At 36.8% G+C, this 18937-nt stretch overlaps 1 protein-coding gene across 25 annotated transcripts in view; it reads right to left on the bottom strand.

Annotated features, from left to right (window-relative positions):
- Positions 1-376: 376 nt before the first annotated feature.
- Positions 377-18937, bottom strand: part of LOC122214492 (sarcolemma associated protein) — a 151622-nt gene continuing 133061 nt past the window's right edge. For 17 of the 25 annotated variants that reach the window (XM_042929752.1, XM_042929756.1, XM_042929759.1 and 14 more), the window contains 8 exons: positions 18095-18217; positions 16969-17043; positions 14465-14785; positions 13916-14033; positions 10075-10246; positions 5853-5987; positions 3695-3784; positions 377-2284 (listed from right to left, as the gene is read on the bottom strand). In XM_042929752.1, the coding sequence (XP_042785686.1) occupies positions 3701-3784; positions 5853-5987; positions 10075-10246; positions 13916-14033; positions 14465-14785; positions 16969-17043; positions 18095-18217 (1028 nt within the window). In that variant the 3' untranslated portion in view covers positions 377-2284; positions 3695-3700. The remainder of the gene's footprint in view (positions 2285-3694; positions 3785-5852; positions 5988-10074; positions 10247-13915; positions 14034-14464; positions 14786-16968; positions 17044-18094; positions 18218-18937) is intronic. The other 8 variants (XM_042929766.1, XM_042929767.1, XM_042929772.1 and 5 more) reach the window with 1 other exon arrangement.

Here is an 18937-nt window from a genome sequence, read left to right as displayed (position 1 = left end):
AACTGAACGAAACTGGAGGTATTGCTTATGAATAGGCTCATTCATATTCTTAAGAAAACTGGCAGTAACTACAAAAACCCATTAATTCAATTTGAATAAAGTAAATATTGATACTAGACTTTACATTTAAAGAGACTTGTCTGGCAAGTGAGTCACGTTTTAACAATAACCATAGTAAAAGGGGAAAAATTAGAGCAGCAAGTTAAATAAAAGGCTAATAAAACTTGAAGGCAACAGCTCAGTGTTTTCTTTTAACCCCTGAAGAACACCAAATATATATTACGGTGCATAAAGAGTCATTTCAAGAAACGACTATTAACAATCTAACAGTAGAGTCAACACTAAGAATTTCAATGATATCCAACTCAAAAATGCATAGGGAGAGTAAAGTTATTTTATTAAATCATGCACATCACGTGTGTTAGTGCAAATAGTTTAATCTGTACTCCAGAAATTCTATTGTACTTTATATCTTTACAAAATAGATTTAAAACAATTATTTACTTTAAAAAATGTAATTCTGAAGTTAAGCATTTCAGAACAATATTTGCAATAACCTATATACAAGAGGTACTGGGTACCACTGGCATATTAGCATTCTGTGGTGGAGTGGCTTCCTGCAACAGAAAATGATGAAATGAACTATATGACAGCATTTTCTACAAGTCATTGGTGACTAATTCCTCCATAAATCTAGTGATACTCCCAACAGCAAATCCCAAATAGCTTAAAATATAACCTTTAAAGTATAAACAACGACTGCCAAACATCACAAGGCAAATTATATCCTAAACTTCTATTTCAACACTTGGCTAGGCCTGTGGATGGCCACAGAACATTCGAGCCAATTCACTGACATTCCCTCCCAGTTGCGCTGACTGAAAAATTTAACTAGGTGATACTTTAGGATATTCTATGACCTAAATAAATTTTATTGACATAACTGTGGTGCCGCACAAAACCATAGCTAAACTTTCACTTCTGTGTTTTAAATTTATAACATCAAGCAGTGTTTTTAGGTGCTTCACTGTGCATGGAACACTACTAATCTTGGGAATAATGCTTCTCGTAAACAGAATGTCCCAATTAACAACAGTAAAAAGAAAATAACCATTTGCATACCTGACCAGGAAATCTGTTGGTAGGTAACAACAGCTCACCGTGAACATGAATTAGCTTTGAAATATCATAACCAAATTAAGTCAGTAAAAGCTTATCTAAAGAGATATTAATTCTTTCTTCAATTAAACATGCTTGGAGGAAGAGATGATAGAAAAAAAAATCATGCTTCCTAAAATGCTGTATATGAGAAAGTAACTTGGCTTTTAAAGAAAATATCTCTTTAAATACATGAGGTTTAATAAATTGCATTCCAATTGACTCAACAGTTTGGTTTACTGCACTGAAATTGTAGAATTACTGTTTTTGCTCCCAGAAATACTTCAGTTTGCTCAAGAAAATACACACTCTCATGGAAAGTTTTTCAAAGTTGATGTCCTCCACATCGTCAAGTCACATTAAGGCTGAACAAGCGTGCACATATTCCCCAAATTATCACTAGAACAGAATATTTTCCAAGTGTATTTCTTCTTAAAAAAAAAAAAAAAAGAAAGAAAAAGAAAGAAAGAAAGAAAATCCACGCAAATAGTTGTCTCTAAGTCTTGTTCCCAATAGCTCAGTGGTTTTATAACAAGTAAAAATGGCGTAAATATGTAAAAAATATATATATATGTGTATATATTTCAAACTGATAGGCACTGAGCACACAGGGCCTCTCTTCCCATGTATGTGTTGGTTGTTTGGTTTGGGTAGTTATCGAATCAGAAAAATGAATTATCTGGCCATTAGAATTCAGAGTAAAATACCCATAAATTTAATGTTATAAATAATTTGGTGTACCAAGAAGCCTACTTTAGGCCACCATAATATTCAGAATCTCAACATACTAATTTAAAAATTACATGAAAAATTGCAAGCAAATTATTGCTTACAGTAGAATAAAGTCACAATTTTATACCCTCTTTATAGATAGATACATTTTATATAAGTTAAAGCAATGACCCTACAGCTGTATTCTTGCACTTCTGCTGTCTTAAGAGGTAAAAAGGAAGAAAATGGTTCTGTTTGTCCCCAGCATGAGTGTGATGCCAGCTTCTAAAGGGAGGACGGTGTACGGACTCAAGAAACGCTCTCATGGAGAAGCTCTGGCCAGACCTGGCACGTACAGCACGATGGCTGTCACCGCAACCAGGGCAGCCAACATGGGCATCCAGGGCCAGGGTTTCTGTGTGGAAAGAAACCGAGAGTCAATATCACATTCTTCCCTCTCTTTTCATACCTACTAACCCCTTGGTTCCAGAGAGTCCTGAATACTTAACAGAATATTAGAAAAACCTTATCTTTGCATAAGAATAAATTTTAAAAAGAGAAGAAAACAGGTGAGGGAGTCAGGTGTGAGGAGAACCATTATAGCAGGAACGCTTTTAGAGGACCATTATGTGGAAGCCACGTATAGCTCAGGAAAGTCTTGAGCAGTTTTCAATTTTGTTACAGTTGAAACCTAACAGTGACCCCTAAGAAACCCTGTGGGCTCAGCCTGCTTTATTTACTCCAGTGTCCAAATATTGCAACTAACTGATGTACACAGATGCCTGGAATATATGTCTGCTTAAAATGTTTATTTCTTCTTCTTCGCTTTTTAATGTTTATTTCTTGATTAAAACCAGATTTCTACGTGGGGATAGTTTTACAGAAGGAGCTGGTGGGTAAGGTGATAGAAAGAAAATGGTCTAAGCTTTGATCCTCTAATTTGAAACCACAGAAGACAAGATCAGATGGGGTTCAAGATGGGGAAGAGCTATTAGGACACTGTCTCTTTGATACTTTTGGTAAAAACCATGTCCAGTGCAGTAATGTCACATGATTATCTCATATGATCTACTAACACGCATGCCTGTTGCAGGCAAGCATGGGCGGGCTGTTCCCTGTTAGCTTTTGGAGGGCTTTATAAGATCACTGTGCTCTGGTTGATAGCTCTATTTTCCACTCATGTTCTAAGAGTCTCACTGAGAAAGTTGGCTTTTAAAGAAATATTCTGATGTTGCAGATCAGGGCTCAGAAAGATACGGGGAGGTTTATACTCGCATAAGTAAATGCACACTGGGGTTGAGATCATGAGCCACTGGTCCATTATGCTAATCTCATCCTTTTTCATCTTCATAGCCACAGTATAAATACAGGCAAAGGGTTGAAATGAAGAAATTCTACACTACAGAAAAGAAGAGGGAAAGGAGGAGGGGGAAGAAAGCTGGCTGAAAACTTCAAAGAGGCAAACGCTTCATTTCTCATTCAAATCTGATTAAACGTAATTGGGAAGGGGGGTGCTAATATTGCAACAATTCATAGTGTATTCCGGTTTGCTAGAGACAAAGACTCGGTTAAAGGCAGCACATTAACAACTGGTTAGGTTGGAATTAATTCATGGTTAGCATCACTACAAAGGAAACAAGACAAAATGTTATGTGATTAGTTGATTGTTCAGTTCATTTGTATGACACAATACATGGCATACTAAATGAAGGGTTTGCTTCAGGTAACAAAATACCTGTGTGATTCTGCCATGCACTATATTACAAATATGGCACAAACAGGTGACGGGGACAAACAGACAAGGACTCAACAGTAGTGCTTGTACCTTTCTCTACCACAATGGACCGAAACACCAAAACAGGAAAGCCAGGAATAGGCCGATGAATACGGCTGGGACGGGTTGTAATATGGAAGGCTAAAGAAGGGAAGGGATATTAAAATCATTTTATGCTATAAAAAAAAAAAAAATCAGATAAGATGATTTAGACCCCGGGAGGTGGGAAGGAGGGTAGGAAGACTGAGGTAACAGAAGTAATAGCACTCAGGTTTTGAACTGATTTCAAACATTTTAAAGACATCTAATACAATCCAGAATGACGGACTGCGGTATGTAACCACCAGTTTAAAGGGACATCTGGGAGCAATGGGCACTGTGGGTGCCCCTAACACGCTAATGAAATGTAGCATGTTAAGACAGAGCCACGGCGACACTTCAGCGACCAACGCTCTGCTTGACAGTACACTCTTTTTGTTCCGTATTTGGAATCCATTATTTGACAATGTAGTCCCTTGGAAGTGGCTAAAGTTTATTTTATCCCTCCATCAAAACCTTTTTTTAAAACCAAAACTCGCTTGCCTGAGATGGTATTGCTTTCAAGCTTAAAAATAAATGCCCTGTGATGTATCCTTCCTAAACTGAGCAAGAGATCTGACACAATGTGTGATAAACATTTGATATATAAAGACAGGCAGTTGAGTCTCAAGGCTTTCAGTTATGTTACCAGAATAGAATTAATTTTTAAAATTGGATGGAGTTACTGCAATGAGTTTTATTGCAGAGAAAACTTTATTATCATAAGTCTAATATGATAAAAAAAAGGAAATTCACCTTTTAGGCAAATTATTGATACAACTATAAATAATAAAAGCCAGGTTACTTTTGAAAAGGTTCTAAACAGTACAGGGGTATCCATTCTGATTATGCTAGATGTCTTCGCAGGTTAATTTAGTAGAAGGTGGACTGAAATTCCAAATTCAGAAAGATATGATTTAACACAAAAGAGAGAAATAACCAAACCATTATGATCTGATTTCAGAAGAGGTCTGTAATCTACATTTTCAAAATAAATGCAATCAATTTTGCTTAGCATAAAGCCTCCATTCCCAATTTATCAACTTCTCAAAGGCTTCCGCCTAAGCAACAAGACTTTATATTCTAAAAAACTAATAGCAAAGGACAGTTGGACACAACTCATGAACATTTTGTGTGCAACTGCATAATTGAATGGCCATGCAACATCACTCTTTTGTACTTGTGCGGCAAAATTAAGCAGAGTGTTTTCCTCTGTAGGAAGGGTGTGGCTTACACCAGTGTAATGTCCAAGTGCAGTGTCCAAGCCATGACAGGGATTTGAAATAAGTCAGAGCACAACCAACTACACTGAACAGCCACCAGTTAGGTCCCACAAAGGCAATGATCACCGAAACATATAATAACACAACATATATTTAGTATAACATCTTTTTAAAGACTATCTGCCTTTCTAGTAAATGAAAAACAAATTAATATTAAACTCAATTTATGTGAAAACGTTCCAATTTCTCTCTCTCTCTCCCTCCCTCTCTCTCTCTCACACACACACACACACAGACACACACAGACACACACACACAGACACACACACACACACACACACACACACACACACACACACGGCTTTACAGAAACTCACCAAATATTCCCTAATATTTATAGGAGGTCAAAAAGACTCCAAGCTTTTTGGGAATATGCCTTAGTGAGAACATTATTAGTGTAAAATGAAAACCATAATTAGGTCTCCATTTTTTGGTACAGCCAAGTGCTGAGGAGTCGACATGTACTACTCTTTCTTAGGTGGGTCCCTGGTGGTACAGTGCTTCATTTCCCAGCAGGGGAAATGAAGTGCCAGATGATGGCTTGGTGACAGAACTTCAGATTCATCTGGGGAAAATCTGACAGTTCTTAGGTAGATTATTTTCTTGCAAATAAGGCTCTTCCTCCAGGCATTCCTCAGGCTTTCGTAGGGATACAGGTTAAAGGGGCAAATTTTTACTCAACAATTTGAGAGTACAATGATTCCATCATGGAATTTCATAACGAAAAGCTTAGTTTACATACTACAGGCCTCAGTTTCTCAAATCAGTAATAAAGTCCTCTGAAAACTCTATCTCAGGGCTTTCACCTGCCTCTCAGTCAAAGCTAAGCCAAGTTTGCAAAGACTTACATTATTTCCTTTCTCTCGGAGCAGCTTCAGGTTGTCTTTACATTGTTTGAGCTCATCTGTGATTGATTGTTTTTCCTGCTCAGTCATTTCAAACTTCAACTTCAGTTCTGAGAGTACAGTCTGTGTCTTTTCATACTAAAGGCAAAGAAAAAAGAGTGTGCAGACTCAACTTAAAATGGGTAGGAAGTTATGGTTCTCTTCAGGCTTAATACCAGACCCTGTTTAGCCACCTGCAACACCAAAGTCAAGCCTTTTTGTTTTAAGGAGGATAAGAACCATTTGCACTAATAATAGGAAGTCTTTCATGTTAACTTTATTCTATGTAAGAACTTTCTGGCCCTGGAGTTTAAAAAAAAAAAAAAAAAAAAGAGAGAGAGAGAGAGAGAGAGAGAAATCACCATTGTGTCATCTGTTTCTAATATAAAGGGTCACTCTTTCCATTAAGTGAATTAGAGGAGAAAAGTAAAGTAATTTTCAAACTGAGCCAAAAGAAAGGCAAGTGAAGAAAAACTCCGAAGGCTAATTAAATGGTGAGATTAGGAAGTCTGAGTTTATATCCTGGTAACCAATGTCAGCCAAGCTATTTTAGTCTTGAAGTAAAAAGTATTAACTCCCATCAGGCTTTCTTTTACCCAAGCATCACTGGGTATTAAAGTGTTCTGGATAATGAATTTCTAGGCAAATAAAGTAAAGAAATAGATCTAAAGTACTGACCACTATGACTGAGGCATTTCTATCTTTCTACCTAAAACTTATAAGCATCAATAAATAATTTTTAAGAAGCTGTTCCTGATAAATACTTTTCTATAGTGAAACATGCCACTTCCTGCTCTGAAAACCAGTTCACTGAATATAACTTAATGTTCAGACAGACTTGTGTATCCTATGAACACTGGTGAGGTCAATGCAAGACACAGCATAGTTTGCCCCTACTTTAAATGGCCCAGGAGGCCAGAATTCTAGATTGGTTCTACTTCTAGATACTGCATCTTACATGAAAGCTGGGCTCCCAGTCACAGAACAAAAACCGTTCTGCTGCTGGTTATGCCTTTGTCTCAGCCTCCATTGCCCCACTCTCCCATCTCTGAAGGTTTTAGAAGGAAGACAGACAGACATGGCTGAGTAGAATATAAATATACCATGGGTCCAGCATACCAGAAAGGTTTCTCCTTTTTCCTCCTATATCCCAGAAATTTCTCAATAAAAGACACCTTTACGTGGTGCTTCTGAATAATGCAAATACTTTGGAGTGATTAATTAGGAGCTCGTCATTATGCACTCCAAAGATAAATATGAAGCAGGATGCAAATGTATAAAAACATTAGTCAGAAGAGGTGAGAGCAGGGGGATTAGGGTCAGCAGAGAGATCACCAGTAAATGGGAATAAAGATATGGGTGTAGAGAGGGAGGCAAAATGTGAAGGGAACTCCCTGTTACCTAACAACATTCCCAGAAAAGGCCAGGTAGTATGCCAGACAATGAACCAAGGAGTAAGATTCATGGACTTTATGACAACTTTTTTTGTGGGGTCTGTGGACTTCCTTCCAGAAGGCGGAAGGCTGCTGGCAGGCTGCCAAAGCAAATTTAGCATACCTAGACTAGTCTTTTAGAACATAATCAGTTCTCAATGACCTGATTCTTAACAGTGATTTTGCTGACCTAAATTTTCCCTTACATTCCTTTTCCACTATTCTTACATCCAGCTTGCCCTTTACACCAAAGCACTTAATCATTTCTCCATTCCAGGGGGTGTGAAGCAGAGTGACAGGAAGGCAGCCAGTCAGGGAGTGCCTGCTGTTTACCTTCAGCCTGTGCAAGGGCTCAGGCCCTTGCTCCACAGCCAGGTGGTGAAGCCAAACAACTTTCCTGAGGCAGTCTTTGCACGACTGACTTGTATACTCAACATTTTATGAATTCTGAAGTTATAGACACCCCTACTAAATTCAAGTATAAAGATGCTTTTAATCAAATATAAAGATAATATACCATTATTTCCTCTTAATACTGAAGATTCAAATTTCCTTTCTTATGTACTTTCTTTTTGGTTAAATGTTCAAATAAAAGTTGCCATGTATATAAAACTTAATTGTTGGAACAAAGGTCACCTTCTGCAGCCTTAGTTTCACACCTGGCTTGGATATCATTTTTGCTCCATCTTGCTTTCTAACTCGAAGGTAAGAAACGAGCTCAGTTCTGAGTAAGAGGGAAATACCACACAATATTACCAACAACACCTTTGGTTCTTCTTCATAAAAATAATCATATCTGGCTTGCTTAGCTTGTAATAGTTTAGCCTGTTACAGTGCTGAAGATACATGATACTGTGCACATTAAGCATGATTCTATGAGAGAAAGGAGAACAAAGGGGAAATGTTGAAAGAGAATATATGTGCATTAGTAAAAAGTAGTAATTCATTTGCAGTGGATTACACAGATAAAAGAATCTCATTAAAGAACATTTTAGTTACAGACTAGTGTCCAATAGTTGACGACAGGACAAACAGAAAGAGAAGCAATTTTACATTACAAAGGAGTGTGATGACTACACATCATTTCACAATGGAAAACACTGAACAAGAAAATAGAAAAGAAACATATTGACAAGTTCAGACATATTTTTAAATGTGCTGCATTTAATGCAATCCAGAGCTGTCAACAATTTAGATGCTGTGACAACATGCCACTGCCATTTGAGGAAGCAGTTAAAGCATTTCTCACTGATTGCTCAGTGACCAAAAACAGGCAAACAAATAATGCAACACAACGGCCAGTGCATTCATAGTAACATACAACAGAGTCATCTTGCAACCACAGCATTCTTCCCAGATTTTGAAAGGACTATGGCATATGGACTGGAAGGGCACAAAGTGCTTACAGTATTAAATACTAGGATATTTACTTTGGCACAAAATTTGTGTTCCAACTAAATGAGATTTCTCCCAAAACGCATATCCTTAGCAAGAAGATAAAAACGACATGTTACAAAATCAATATGGCCACATGTAAATAAAAAATGTTACAGTTTTTTTTCTTTAAGAACAAACATGAAGACAGAAGAACAATAATCATGTCCACGTTCAGGATACTACAAGGAAAGGGAAGTGCAAAGAAAAACTGGATTAAACAGATCTTCTAAAAACAATTTTGGGAAAATTTGTTATTAAAGACAAAGAGTTGTCTTCAACTTCCTTCTCTGTATAATGAATCTTTCACTTAAGAGAGTCTACAGCTGGGGCGCCTGGGTGGCTCACTCAGTTAACTGTCTGACTTTGGCTCAGGTCATGATCTCAAGGCTCGTGAGTTCAAGCCCCGCATCGGGCTCTGTGCTGACAGCTCTGAGCCTGGATCCTGTTTCAGATTCTGTGTCTCCCTCTCTCTCTGCCCCTCCCTACCTCGTGCATGCACTCTCTGTCTCTCTCAAAAATAAATAAACATTGAAGAGAGAGAGAGAGAGAGAGAGAGAGAGAGAGAGAGTGAGTCTATAACTGGGGTGGGCCCTGACCAGTACGTCAAGATGCACCAGCCTTCTCTGTCCCCTGGGCTGGCCAGGACTCAATGCAGGGAGGATAAGGTAGCAAGACTGAATGTAGCTCTCATTGCCTCATTGTCAACTTCAAGGTTTTGCTCAGAAAGAGGCTGGGTGAGGTCTCTACTCCAAAATCAAGTCAAGGTTTTAGGCCAAATGATATGAAAAGTGAGCATGCATATTTGTGAAGAAGGGAAGAAGGGGAAAAAGGGGTGGAGGTGAGGGAGAAGAAAGTAAAAGGTCACAGGATCTGTGTTTGGCTGGCTGGCTATGAGGTGAATTTTAAGTAACTTTCAGGCCAGTTTCACTGAGGGGTTTAGACAGCATTATGGTAAGGCCCCACTTTGTTTTCCAAAAGTATTCCAAATTAAATATGATATTGTCTTTGAAAGATAAACAATGAATTGAGGAATCTGGTACAAAGGGCTTCTCATATAAGTCAACTAACTGGTAGAGAAAAAATTTTAATGTAATTTTGTATATTTGTATTTTTGAGACCAAAGTCTACTAATGAATTCTCTATATATGGACCATGATACACAGCTAGAAATCACCAGGCAGAGATGCTCCAATTATCAACTTTGTGACAGGTAATGGGACTTCTGCTTCCCTTTATTTCTAACTAGCATGAATATCTGATTTGCTTTTGGCTTTAAGTCCAACCATAATTGGGCTCAGAATGTCTTTTCGCTTTACCTCTTTCTGTACATCCTTTGCTTGGTTTTCAGCCTTACTGAGAAGAGTTTTTAAACCAGCTGAATCCCGAAGATGCTGTTCTTTCAAAGATCCCACTTGATTCTCAAGCTCTTTCCTAGTCATCTGAAGGATGCTGAGATCACTGGTAAGCTCTAAACTCTGCTTCTGAGAACTGCAACATAAATATTAACAGTTATTCAATTCATGTAGAAACTAGACATAGCAGGAAGTCCAATTTCTTATACATTTCACTAGGAGGGATGGAGTAAATTTCAGAGGAGGAAAAAGTACATAAAAAATAATAAGATACATTCAATAAATAAAAAGCATTATACACTAAAAAATTGCATGTTTAAAGCTGTGTTCTATTTTCAGATTATCAAATATACACAGAGGCTGAAATCTTGAAAGTAGAAGTAGGAGGTGACTAACTGCATGTTTTGTTACATCACGTTATATTAATTGTATTATGAAAAGATACAGTGTGGGGCTTCCCCAGGAAAATAGCACACTTTTCAACTATTTATTTACTTAAGTACTGGACAAATAGAAACTTAAAGCTTAGGAGCCACTGTCAATTCAAGTAAAGAAAAAAGACACACCAAATTGGGGAGAAAGCATGAAACAAAGAACCAGGAGGCTGGGTTCTAGACCCTAGCTCTGCCACTATTAAGTTGTAAGATGTTGAGCAAGTCACTTAATTGGTGCAGTTTACTTCTCTGAGCAAGCATTTCCTGAGCTCTTAGATCTGTGCCAGGCACCATGTTACACAGACACAAATAACACAAGGAGAGTCTCAGTGCCCTCCATCGTCAAATAAGAAGATTGAACTCAATAATTTTGGAGGCTGTTTTCCGGCTTAAATTCTATAATTACTTTTATAACTTGATGTAAAAAAATCCAATTTACACACTACAAAAACAGCTTGATAGGCATGAACAGAAATTCTTTGTTCAATTCCTTGTGCATCACAAAAAACAAAAGACCTAAATAGTGTAGCTGTTTGAAAGAATGTGGCTCCCATTTACAACAGAAATAGCTAAAGAAGAATAAAGTTTTCAAAATGACAGTTTTATGCTTCTCAGAATGGATCATAAGATTCAGGCTCAATATTATTAACCAAGGCACTATGGAGCGTAAATCCCATTCTGATTGTATGCCAGGCCAATTCTTACGGGCGAGTGTGACGTCAGTCCAATATAGCTAGGAACTAAATGACATAGAAGACTCTGTAAAGAAAGTCTAACTTCTAAATGCTCCTTAAATGCTGAGGTGGCTTACCAAATAAATTGAGAGGGCCACTAAACCAGAAAAGCTTAAGAAACAGAATTTGTCTTAAATAGTTTGTGACTTTAGGCAGACAACCTTGACTAATGATATAATATATTCCACCCTTCTGGGACCTAATATTTTTTTTTTTTTCAACGTTTTTTATTTATTTTTGGGACAGAGAGAGACAGAGCATGAACGGGGCAGGGGCAGAGAGAGAGGGAGACACAGAATCGGAAACAGGCTCCAGGCTCCGAGCCATCAGCCCAGAGCCTGACGCGGGGCACGAACCCACGGACCGCGAGATCGCGACCTGGCTGAAGTCGGACGCCCAACCGACTGCGCCACCCAGGCGCCCCTGGGACCTAATATTTTTATAAGATGTATGTTTCTAACTCATAAGGAGTTTGTTGCTTTTCGATACTTCAACAAAATTTGAAGTAATTTAAAAAACAGCACTTAAAAATCTGCCAGATTCCGATTAATTACATCTTAAGAATGAGGGATCAAGTTTAAATCTTTAAAATATCAATAATCCCAAAGCAGGAATAATTTCAGATAATCAATATTAGTAATCAAAGATCAGTATTTCTTCTCTTCTCTTTTCTTTTTTTTTTTTTGAGTAGTCTTCACTCCTAATGTAGAACCCAACATCAGGGGCAGGACCTGAATTGAGATCAAGAGTTGGATGCTTAACCAACTGAGCCACCCAGGAGCCCCAAAGATCAGTATTTCTTGCTTATGATAGAATACCAAACTAAATGGATTCACTAAGATTCCAAATATAAAGAATTTGAGCGTGTCTGCCTCCCTTACAATCACTTTATACCAAACAACTTGCCCAAATGTGCTGTTAACACAAACATCAGTTGGTACATACATAAACATTCACATGTGTATAGTTGTGTCTGGGCCTTTATTTTGTCCTGTTCAGATTTTGGAACCGTTTTTACAAAATTTTAGATGTTACAAACATATTTACTCTTTGTTATTAATTATCTCTGAACATTTAAAAAGTATAACACATAAATGTGTATTGCATAGATGTACAAAATACTGGAAAGATAGGACACTGAAAGAGAAAGAAGTTTTATAGTATTGATAACACATGGTATTGTAAGAAGCCATCTTACAGAATAAATCTACACATCTTGTTCCTTCAATCGTTCTTGATTTTTCAAAATGTATAATCTACTGCAATTGCTACTCTTTATGAGCAGATGAGGCTTACCATTTTCTGATATATCTAGTCCTTTCTTTATTGTTTTCCCCTAAAGTTTATTTTTATGGGAACTTACCTTGATCACTAAGTTTTTGCTAACCTTGATGCTCTTGAGGATATAACACAAGGTTAACAGGAGAGTAAGGACTCCCATTTATGGTGTAATGTGGGGAGGGAGATGGATTAATTAAGAGTAACTTCAATAATAAACATGTACAGGGGCATCTGGGTGGCTCAGCCGGTTAAGCGTCCAACTTCAGCTCAAATCATGATCTCATGGTTCGTGGGTTCAAGCCCTGCATTGGGCTCTGTGCTGACAGCTGGGAGCCTGGATCCTGCTTCAGATGCTGTGTCTCCCTCTCTCTTGCCCCTCCCCCACTTGCACTCTATGTCTGTCTCTCTCTCAAAAAATAAACATTAAAATGTTTTTAATGTAGTAAACATGTACTACTTTCGCATTCTGAATTAGAACATAAAATTGTTTAAATAAAAATATGGAATGGATCAAATTTTTAACAGATTGATTTTAATTTTTTTTAAATGTTTATTCATTTATGAGAGCCAGAGCACAAGTGGTGGAGGGGTAGAGAGAGAGGGAGATACAGAATCCTAAGCAGGCTCTAGGCTCTGAGTTGTCTGCACAGAGCCTGACACAGGGCTCGAACCCACGAACCGTGAGATCATGACCTGAGCGGAAGTCAGACGCTTAACTGACTGAGCCATCTAGGAGCCCCAGGAAGAAATTAACTTTAAACTATACATCAAATGTTGGTGGGGAAGCAGGAGTCCACTAAATTTGCTGGAATAAATTTATTGCCTTCGTTGGTTTGTTTGTAAGGTACTGGATATTAGAAAGACATAATTGATCTTATACATTATTAGTCTTTATATAACTAACTGTGAAATTCAAAAGCTGAATTTGTATCTTTCAATCTTACAAATTCTTTATTATAGTAATCTTCTGATCACCCTTACTAACAGAAGGGATCATTGGTATGAAAGAAAAACAACTTGTATTTGAAATTTTTATCACTTAGTTTACAGGACAAATTCAATCACTGATTATAGATCTTTGCTGTTTGCTTGTTCAGGGCTTTGTATGGGGAGTTGTATTCCATGAATATATATTCCTTGAGTACACCAAAAGGAAAGGACATGTAGGATGAAGGTAGAAGTAAAAATAAAACACTGCTGAAGTATTCAGTTAGTGTGCATAACTTGTCAAATAGCCAAAAAGAGTCTGGCTGAACATTGCTCCCAAAAGGTATTTAAGTATAAAATTTAAATTTAATTTAGATGAAAATTTAAGATAAAGAAATATTTTGAAGCTAAAAAAGAGTTCTTGCGTACTTGTGCAATTCTTTTTCTTGTCGCTGCAGTTCTGATGATAACAAAACATTTTCCTTTTTTAGAGAATGGCATTCGGTTTCCAATACATTCCATTCCTTTCTCAACTTCTCTAGTTCACCTAAAATAGTCCCAAAACGTATTCATTAATATAGGAACATAATTTCCATAATAATTCAGAGGATAAGGGAAATATTTCAGAGAAAAACATACCTTTCCCCCCACCAAATACATGGCTATTTTTTGATTCCTGTTTATTTTGCATCTATACCTCAGGTAAGTCCCATCACCTTGAACTTCAGTAATATTTTCTTCCCATTCACTTTTATATGGCAAATAATTCTAATAGTATTTAAATAAAATATTGTAAAAAATGTCAATTTATTGTAGAACTTGCAGACCTGAAGAATTTTTATAGCCCCAATATAAAAACATCGCTTTATAGTTTTTAGTCCAAGTTGTTGGACTAAAGAGAAAATGGTCCAAATGGTTATTTTGTGCAAATTATCACTGTCAAGAATTAAGAGTTTTATGTAAAATACGTGTACTCACTTTGTAGCCTTGTTGCTTCCTCTCTCTGCTGGTCCTCACACTGCTGACATCGAAGCTGAAAACTATTTTGTAGACTTGTGATTTCTTTCTCATATTCAGACGCTGCTTTCCGCCACCGCTCAAGCTCAGCTCGCACCTTCTTAAGCTCTTCTTGTAATGAGGCAATGTCAGTGTCCCGCTCACAGGCAGCCTTTTCTGCTGCTTGATGAAGGAGTAAAATTTCATCCCGGGCACTAAGCAGTTCATCTCGAGTGCTTGTGATTTCACTGTCCTTCTCCTCCCGGAGATTCTCAATATTGATGTGTAACCTCTGTAGTTGGGCTACAAAAGGATATTTATCTGTCATTTTCTATGTCCAAAGCAATTACAAATAAATGAACTGCCCAAATGAGACTGTAGTTATCACAAACTATACAAGCAATCCATGTTTAATGCAGAAATGTCAAAATACAGAAATACAGAGAGTAAAAAAACCAAAGTGATCTTTTTATTTCTCTCACACAGAGAAAGTTGCTTCTGACATTTGGTATTTATTCTTCTGGATTTTTTATATGTAATTATACACATATAAAAGCAAAAACAGAGAGGGAGTCTAACATATATGGTGTTCTCTATCCTATTGGCGATGAATATCTTTTAATAACAAAAAAGTTACACTGTGACTTCTTTGACTAATCCCTTATTTTAAATATTTTAGGCTGTTCAGTTTTTAATTACTATAAAAAATACTGCTTATAACGCAAGCCTGATTTTTTTCTTAGAGTGAATTCCTAAACACAGAATTTCTTGGTCAGATGGTATGCATTAGTTTGATGTTCTTGATTCAATTTTCTGTCAAATATCAATTCCTTGAAGAAGCTTTCTCTGATGCCTTATCTAAAAATAGCCCTCTCATTCTCTAGCCTACTACTCTGCCTTTATTGGATATCACATTATATATTTGCTTACTGTTTATCTTTTCCACTGACTGTACATCTCTTGCATACTCTATCCTCAGTACTAGCAAACAAACAAGAATTATTGGTTGAATTAATGAACTGACAACATTAATGAATGCTGCCTAATCAAGGAGGTGTATTTTTAAGATTTAGTCTTGTTCCCTCAAGACTTGAACTGGAAACAATCTGTATAAAATACTTGGTTCAGAACTAGAAAACTAGTCTTGGTTACTATAACACAAGAAAACTATAGGTAGAAAAATTCCTTAGGGTAGAAAAGAAGAATAATTAAGAAGAAAGGCTGAGAAAGGGTAAGGCTGCTCCATAAATAAGCGTTAAAAAAAATTAGGCCTTTTAAAAAGTTTGCAGGAAGCATTGAGAGGTTAACAGGTTCAAAATCTGAAAAGACATAATGGCCAGAGATGAACAGGACCATACGCTTGCGGATGAAGTCATGAAATACACATACTGGCACTAGGGGGCACTCAATGATGACTAGGTAAGACAACTTTAAGCCAAAAGGCAGCCCTAGTTATAGAATCTTTAGGGAAAATTGCCCATATACAGTACAGAATGGAAATATAAATTGAAATCAGATTTATATAAGCTAATGGATAAAAACATTAAATTATAATGAGCTTAAAGAATTTTCTATTCAAAAAAATATACAATCTATCCCAGAAATTCTAACTTGACCATAATAAAAAAATTTTTAAATAACTCAAATTCCCACTCAAAAATAAAACCCAGAAGACTGCTTTTTCTCAGGGATATTTTAGGGCAAATATCACAGGCCTCAGACAGTGATTTCCTTTTTTTTCTGAACTGAGATTGCTTGACTATTTAATTTCTTCTGACCCTACATCTCAAACTAAAACTTTAAAATAACATTAGTTCTTTCTTTGACAGTGAAGACAAATTAATTTTGCTTTAGGAATTTTACAATAGGATGGGAAAGAAAGGTTTCTTCTAGGGCTCTCACAATTAGAACCTAACAGTACCAGGAACTCTGGTTAGAAGAAAACCTTTGGCAGGCAGGGATCTTTCTGGTCATTTCTGGATAGCCCACACAAAGAGAAAGCAAAATGGTGGGTATGAAGAACAGCTTCTACCAATGAAGGCAGGGCAGGGATCATTGTGCTCTTCCATGTGATACATAATTTTTGTTGTAATTCAAGTGTGTTATGTGTATTAGAAATGATGTCATCAAGCTAGAAGTGCTGATGCACAGAGCAGTTCAAATTGGTGTCCTGTCCAAAGGCCCCCTGTGTAGAAACTCACTACATAACCCTGAAAGTGACAGTTTTGCCAAACCCATGTCTTCACCTATGTTCTTCCCAATCGAAGTATCTACTATTGGAGTACTAGGGGATCTTCTCTTGTATCTTCTTAAAAAAAAAAAAAAAAAAAAAAAAAGCCTACCCAGAGGTCTAATTATAGTCTCAGATTCTAGGGACAAACCAAAGACATGAAAAATGGGAATCCTCCCAACTCTTACTTTCCATTCCTTTTGAATCACTACAAACAAACCATAATAATCCCCAATAGCCCTGAGATGTTCCATACCTTGAAGAACCTGTATCTGTTTACTGGACTCCTCAACTTGATTTCGATAGGCTTTTCTTTCTTCTTCCAAAAGAGCTAAAAATAAAATACAGTATATCTAATTTTGTGAGTTAATGGAAGTATTCAGAATTGAGCGGCTGGAAATTTCTAAGAAATTAAATTTTGTTTCTAAGAAGGAAACAAAAGCTAAGGAGTAAGTATTATCAGTATTAGCTGTTAGATAGTTTAAAGATTTTAGGAGCACAAAAGAGTAGTAATAAATCTATTCAATTGAATAGCAGAGTTTTCTAGACCTTGTCTCAACAAGATAATATGGCTATTTTTTACATGAGAAGCATTCTTGCTAGTTGTTAATCAGCATTTTTGAGCTTGAGTTTTAAAAACAGACTTAAAACCCTTATGTTTACCGTCAAGCACTTGGTAAGTAAGTACTGACTAACAGAAAGTTCTGAGTTCCTCCTGGGGATGTGAATCTTCCTCCAGATCAGGAAGGCCATCTTAGAGAACAGCGAGGACTCCACAGGCCACTTATTTTCTCTTTGTTTTGCTAAGACTTTCTAAGATACTAGAGACTGCAACTAGGTAGTTATTGTGAAAGATACGGAAATGTAAGCTCTGGAGAATAACAGTTATGACTCCACCGGCCTATGACACTATGGATAAGTAAACTACTAGAAAAGAAAGTGGTCGGGACACAGCGAGAGATTCTATACTTTTATCTTGCCTGGTTCCTCCCATTTACTGACGAATACGCTATAAAATCACAGGGAATGTAAACTTCCCTCATCTTCTACTGAGGAGCCAACATTAGGTGTAACTAAAACTTTGAAAGTGAAATACATGATGTTTTTTCCTTTTGTTGTACTTAATATATAATCAACTGTTAAGATCTTTTATTGGTACAGTTCCTTCTTGATCTTCACATCAACAATGTGAACGAAGTAGAGCAACGGGGCCTCTCCCCACTTTATTGATCTGAAATACCAGTTCAGGGAGGGTAAGTGAATGTTCCAAGATCACATATCCAATAACGCTGTGGGTCTGGAACAAGATACCACGCCTCTGGATTCAGTGATATCACATTGCTTCCACGTCCCCTAAAGAATCAAAGTAATCTTGATCTCACCTTGAAGTTCAAAGCATTTTTGTTTACTTGCTCTAGCTAGTTCCTGGGCTTCAATCAATTCCTTGCGCAGATGCTGAATTTCTTGTTTTGCCTCAATTTCTGACTGTGCGCCCTGCAAGTCATCTGACAAAAATATGTTTATTTTAAAAGCAAGAGTCAGTATCACACTATAACCTCTACATCCACGTATTAGCCATCTGTTTCATGTTTAGACATGCACAGTTAAAGAACATAGCACAACTAAGTTAAGTAAAATTTAGAAGCAAATTATATTAAGCATTTTAGTCATTTTGCCCTGGACAAAGAACACAAGTACAGTTAAATATATATTAGTAATTCATAGCAATGGTATTATAAAACATATTAATATATACTAAGTTATACATTTCACTCATGTAGAGCTCATGTAAGGCTTGACATTCAGTAAGATGGGCATAATGCCAGTCTTCTTTATTTTGAAATTGCTTGATAACAAGTCAGTAAAATTTCACTTGGAACTGGAAATGGAAAACAAAAACAAACTTTTCTTCAAGAAAAAGTATTTTAGCATTATTTCCCCAGTTGTGGGAAACATAATAAGAAATCTCCACCATTCTCACTTTGTCATCAGTATTTCCCCAATACTACACACACAACAAATACCTGCTCAATAATTAAATGATGTGATCTAAATGATTTTATCAAAATAAATTAGATCCAGCATTACGTCTCAAATATGCCCCGTCCTTTAATGTCTTTCCTCTCGTCACTCTGCTCATCTTTTACCGTATTAAAATTTTTTGCAATTTTTTTAAAGTTTATTTATTTGTTTTTGTGTGTGTGTGTGTAAGAGAGAGAGAGAGA

This window comes from Panthera leo, chromosome A2 (genome assembly GCF_018350215.1).
Source record: "Panthera leo isolate Ple1 chromosome A2, P.leo_Ple1_pat1.1, whole genome shotgun sequence".
NCBI lineage: Eukaryota > Metazoa > Chordata > Mammalia > Carnivora > Felidae > Panthera > Panthera leo.
Note: the sequence above shows the minus strand (reverse complement) of the source record. Positions and strands in the feature narration are given on the sequence as shown.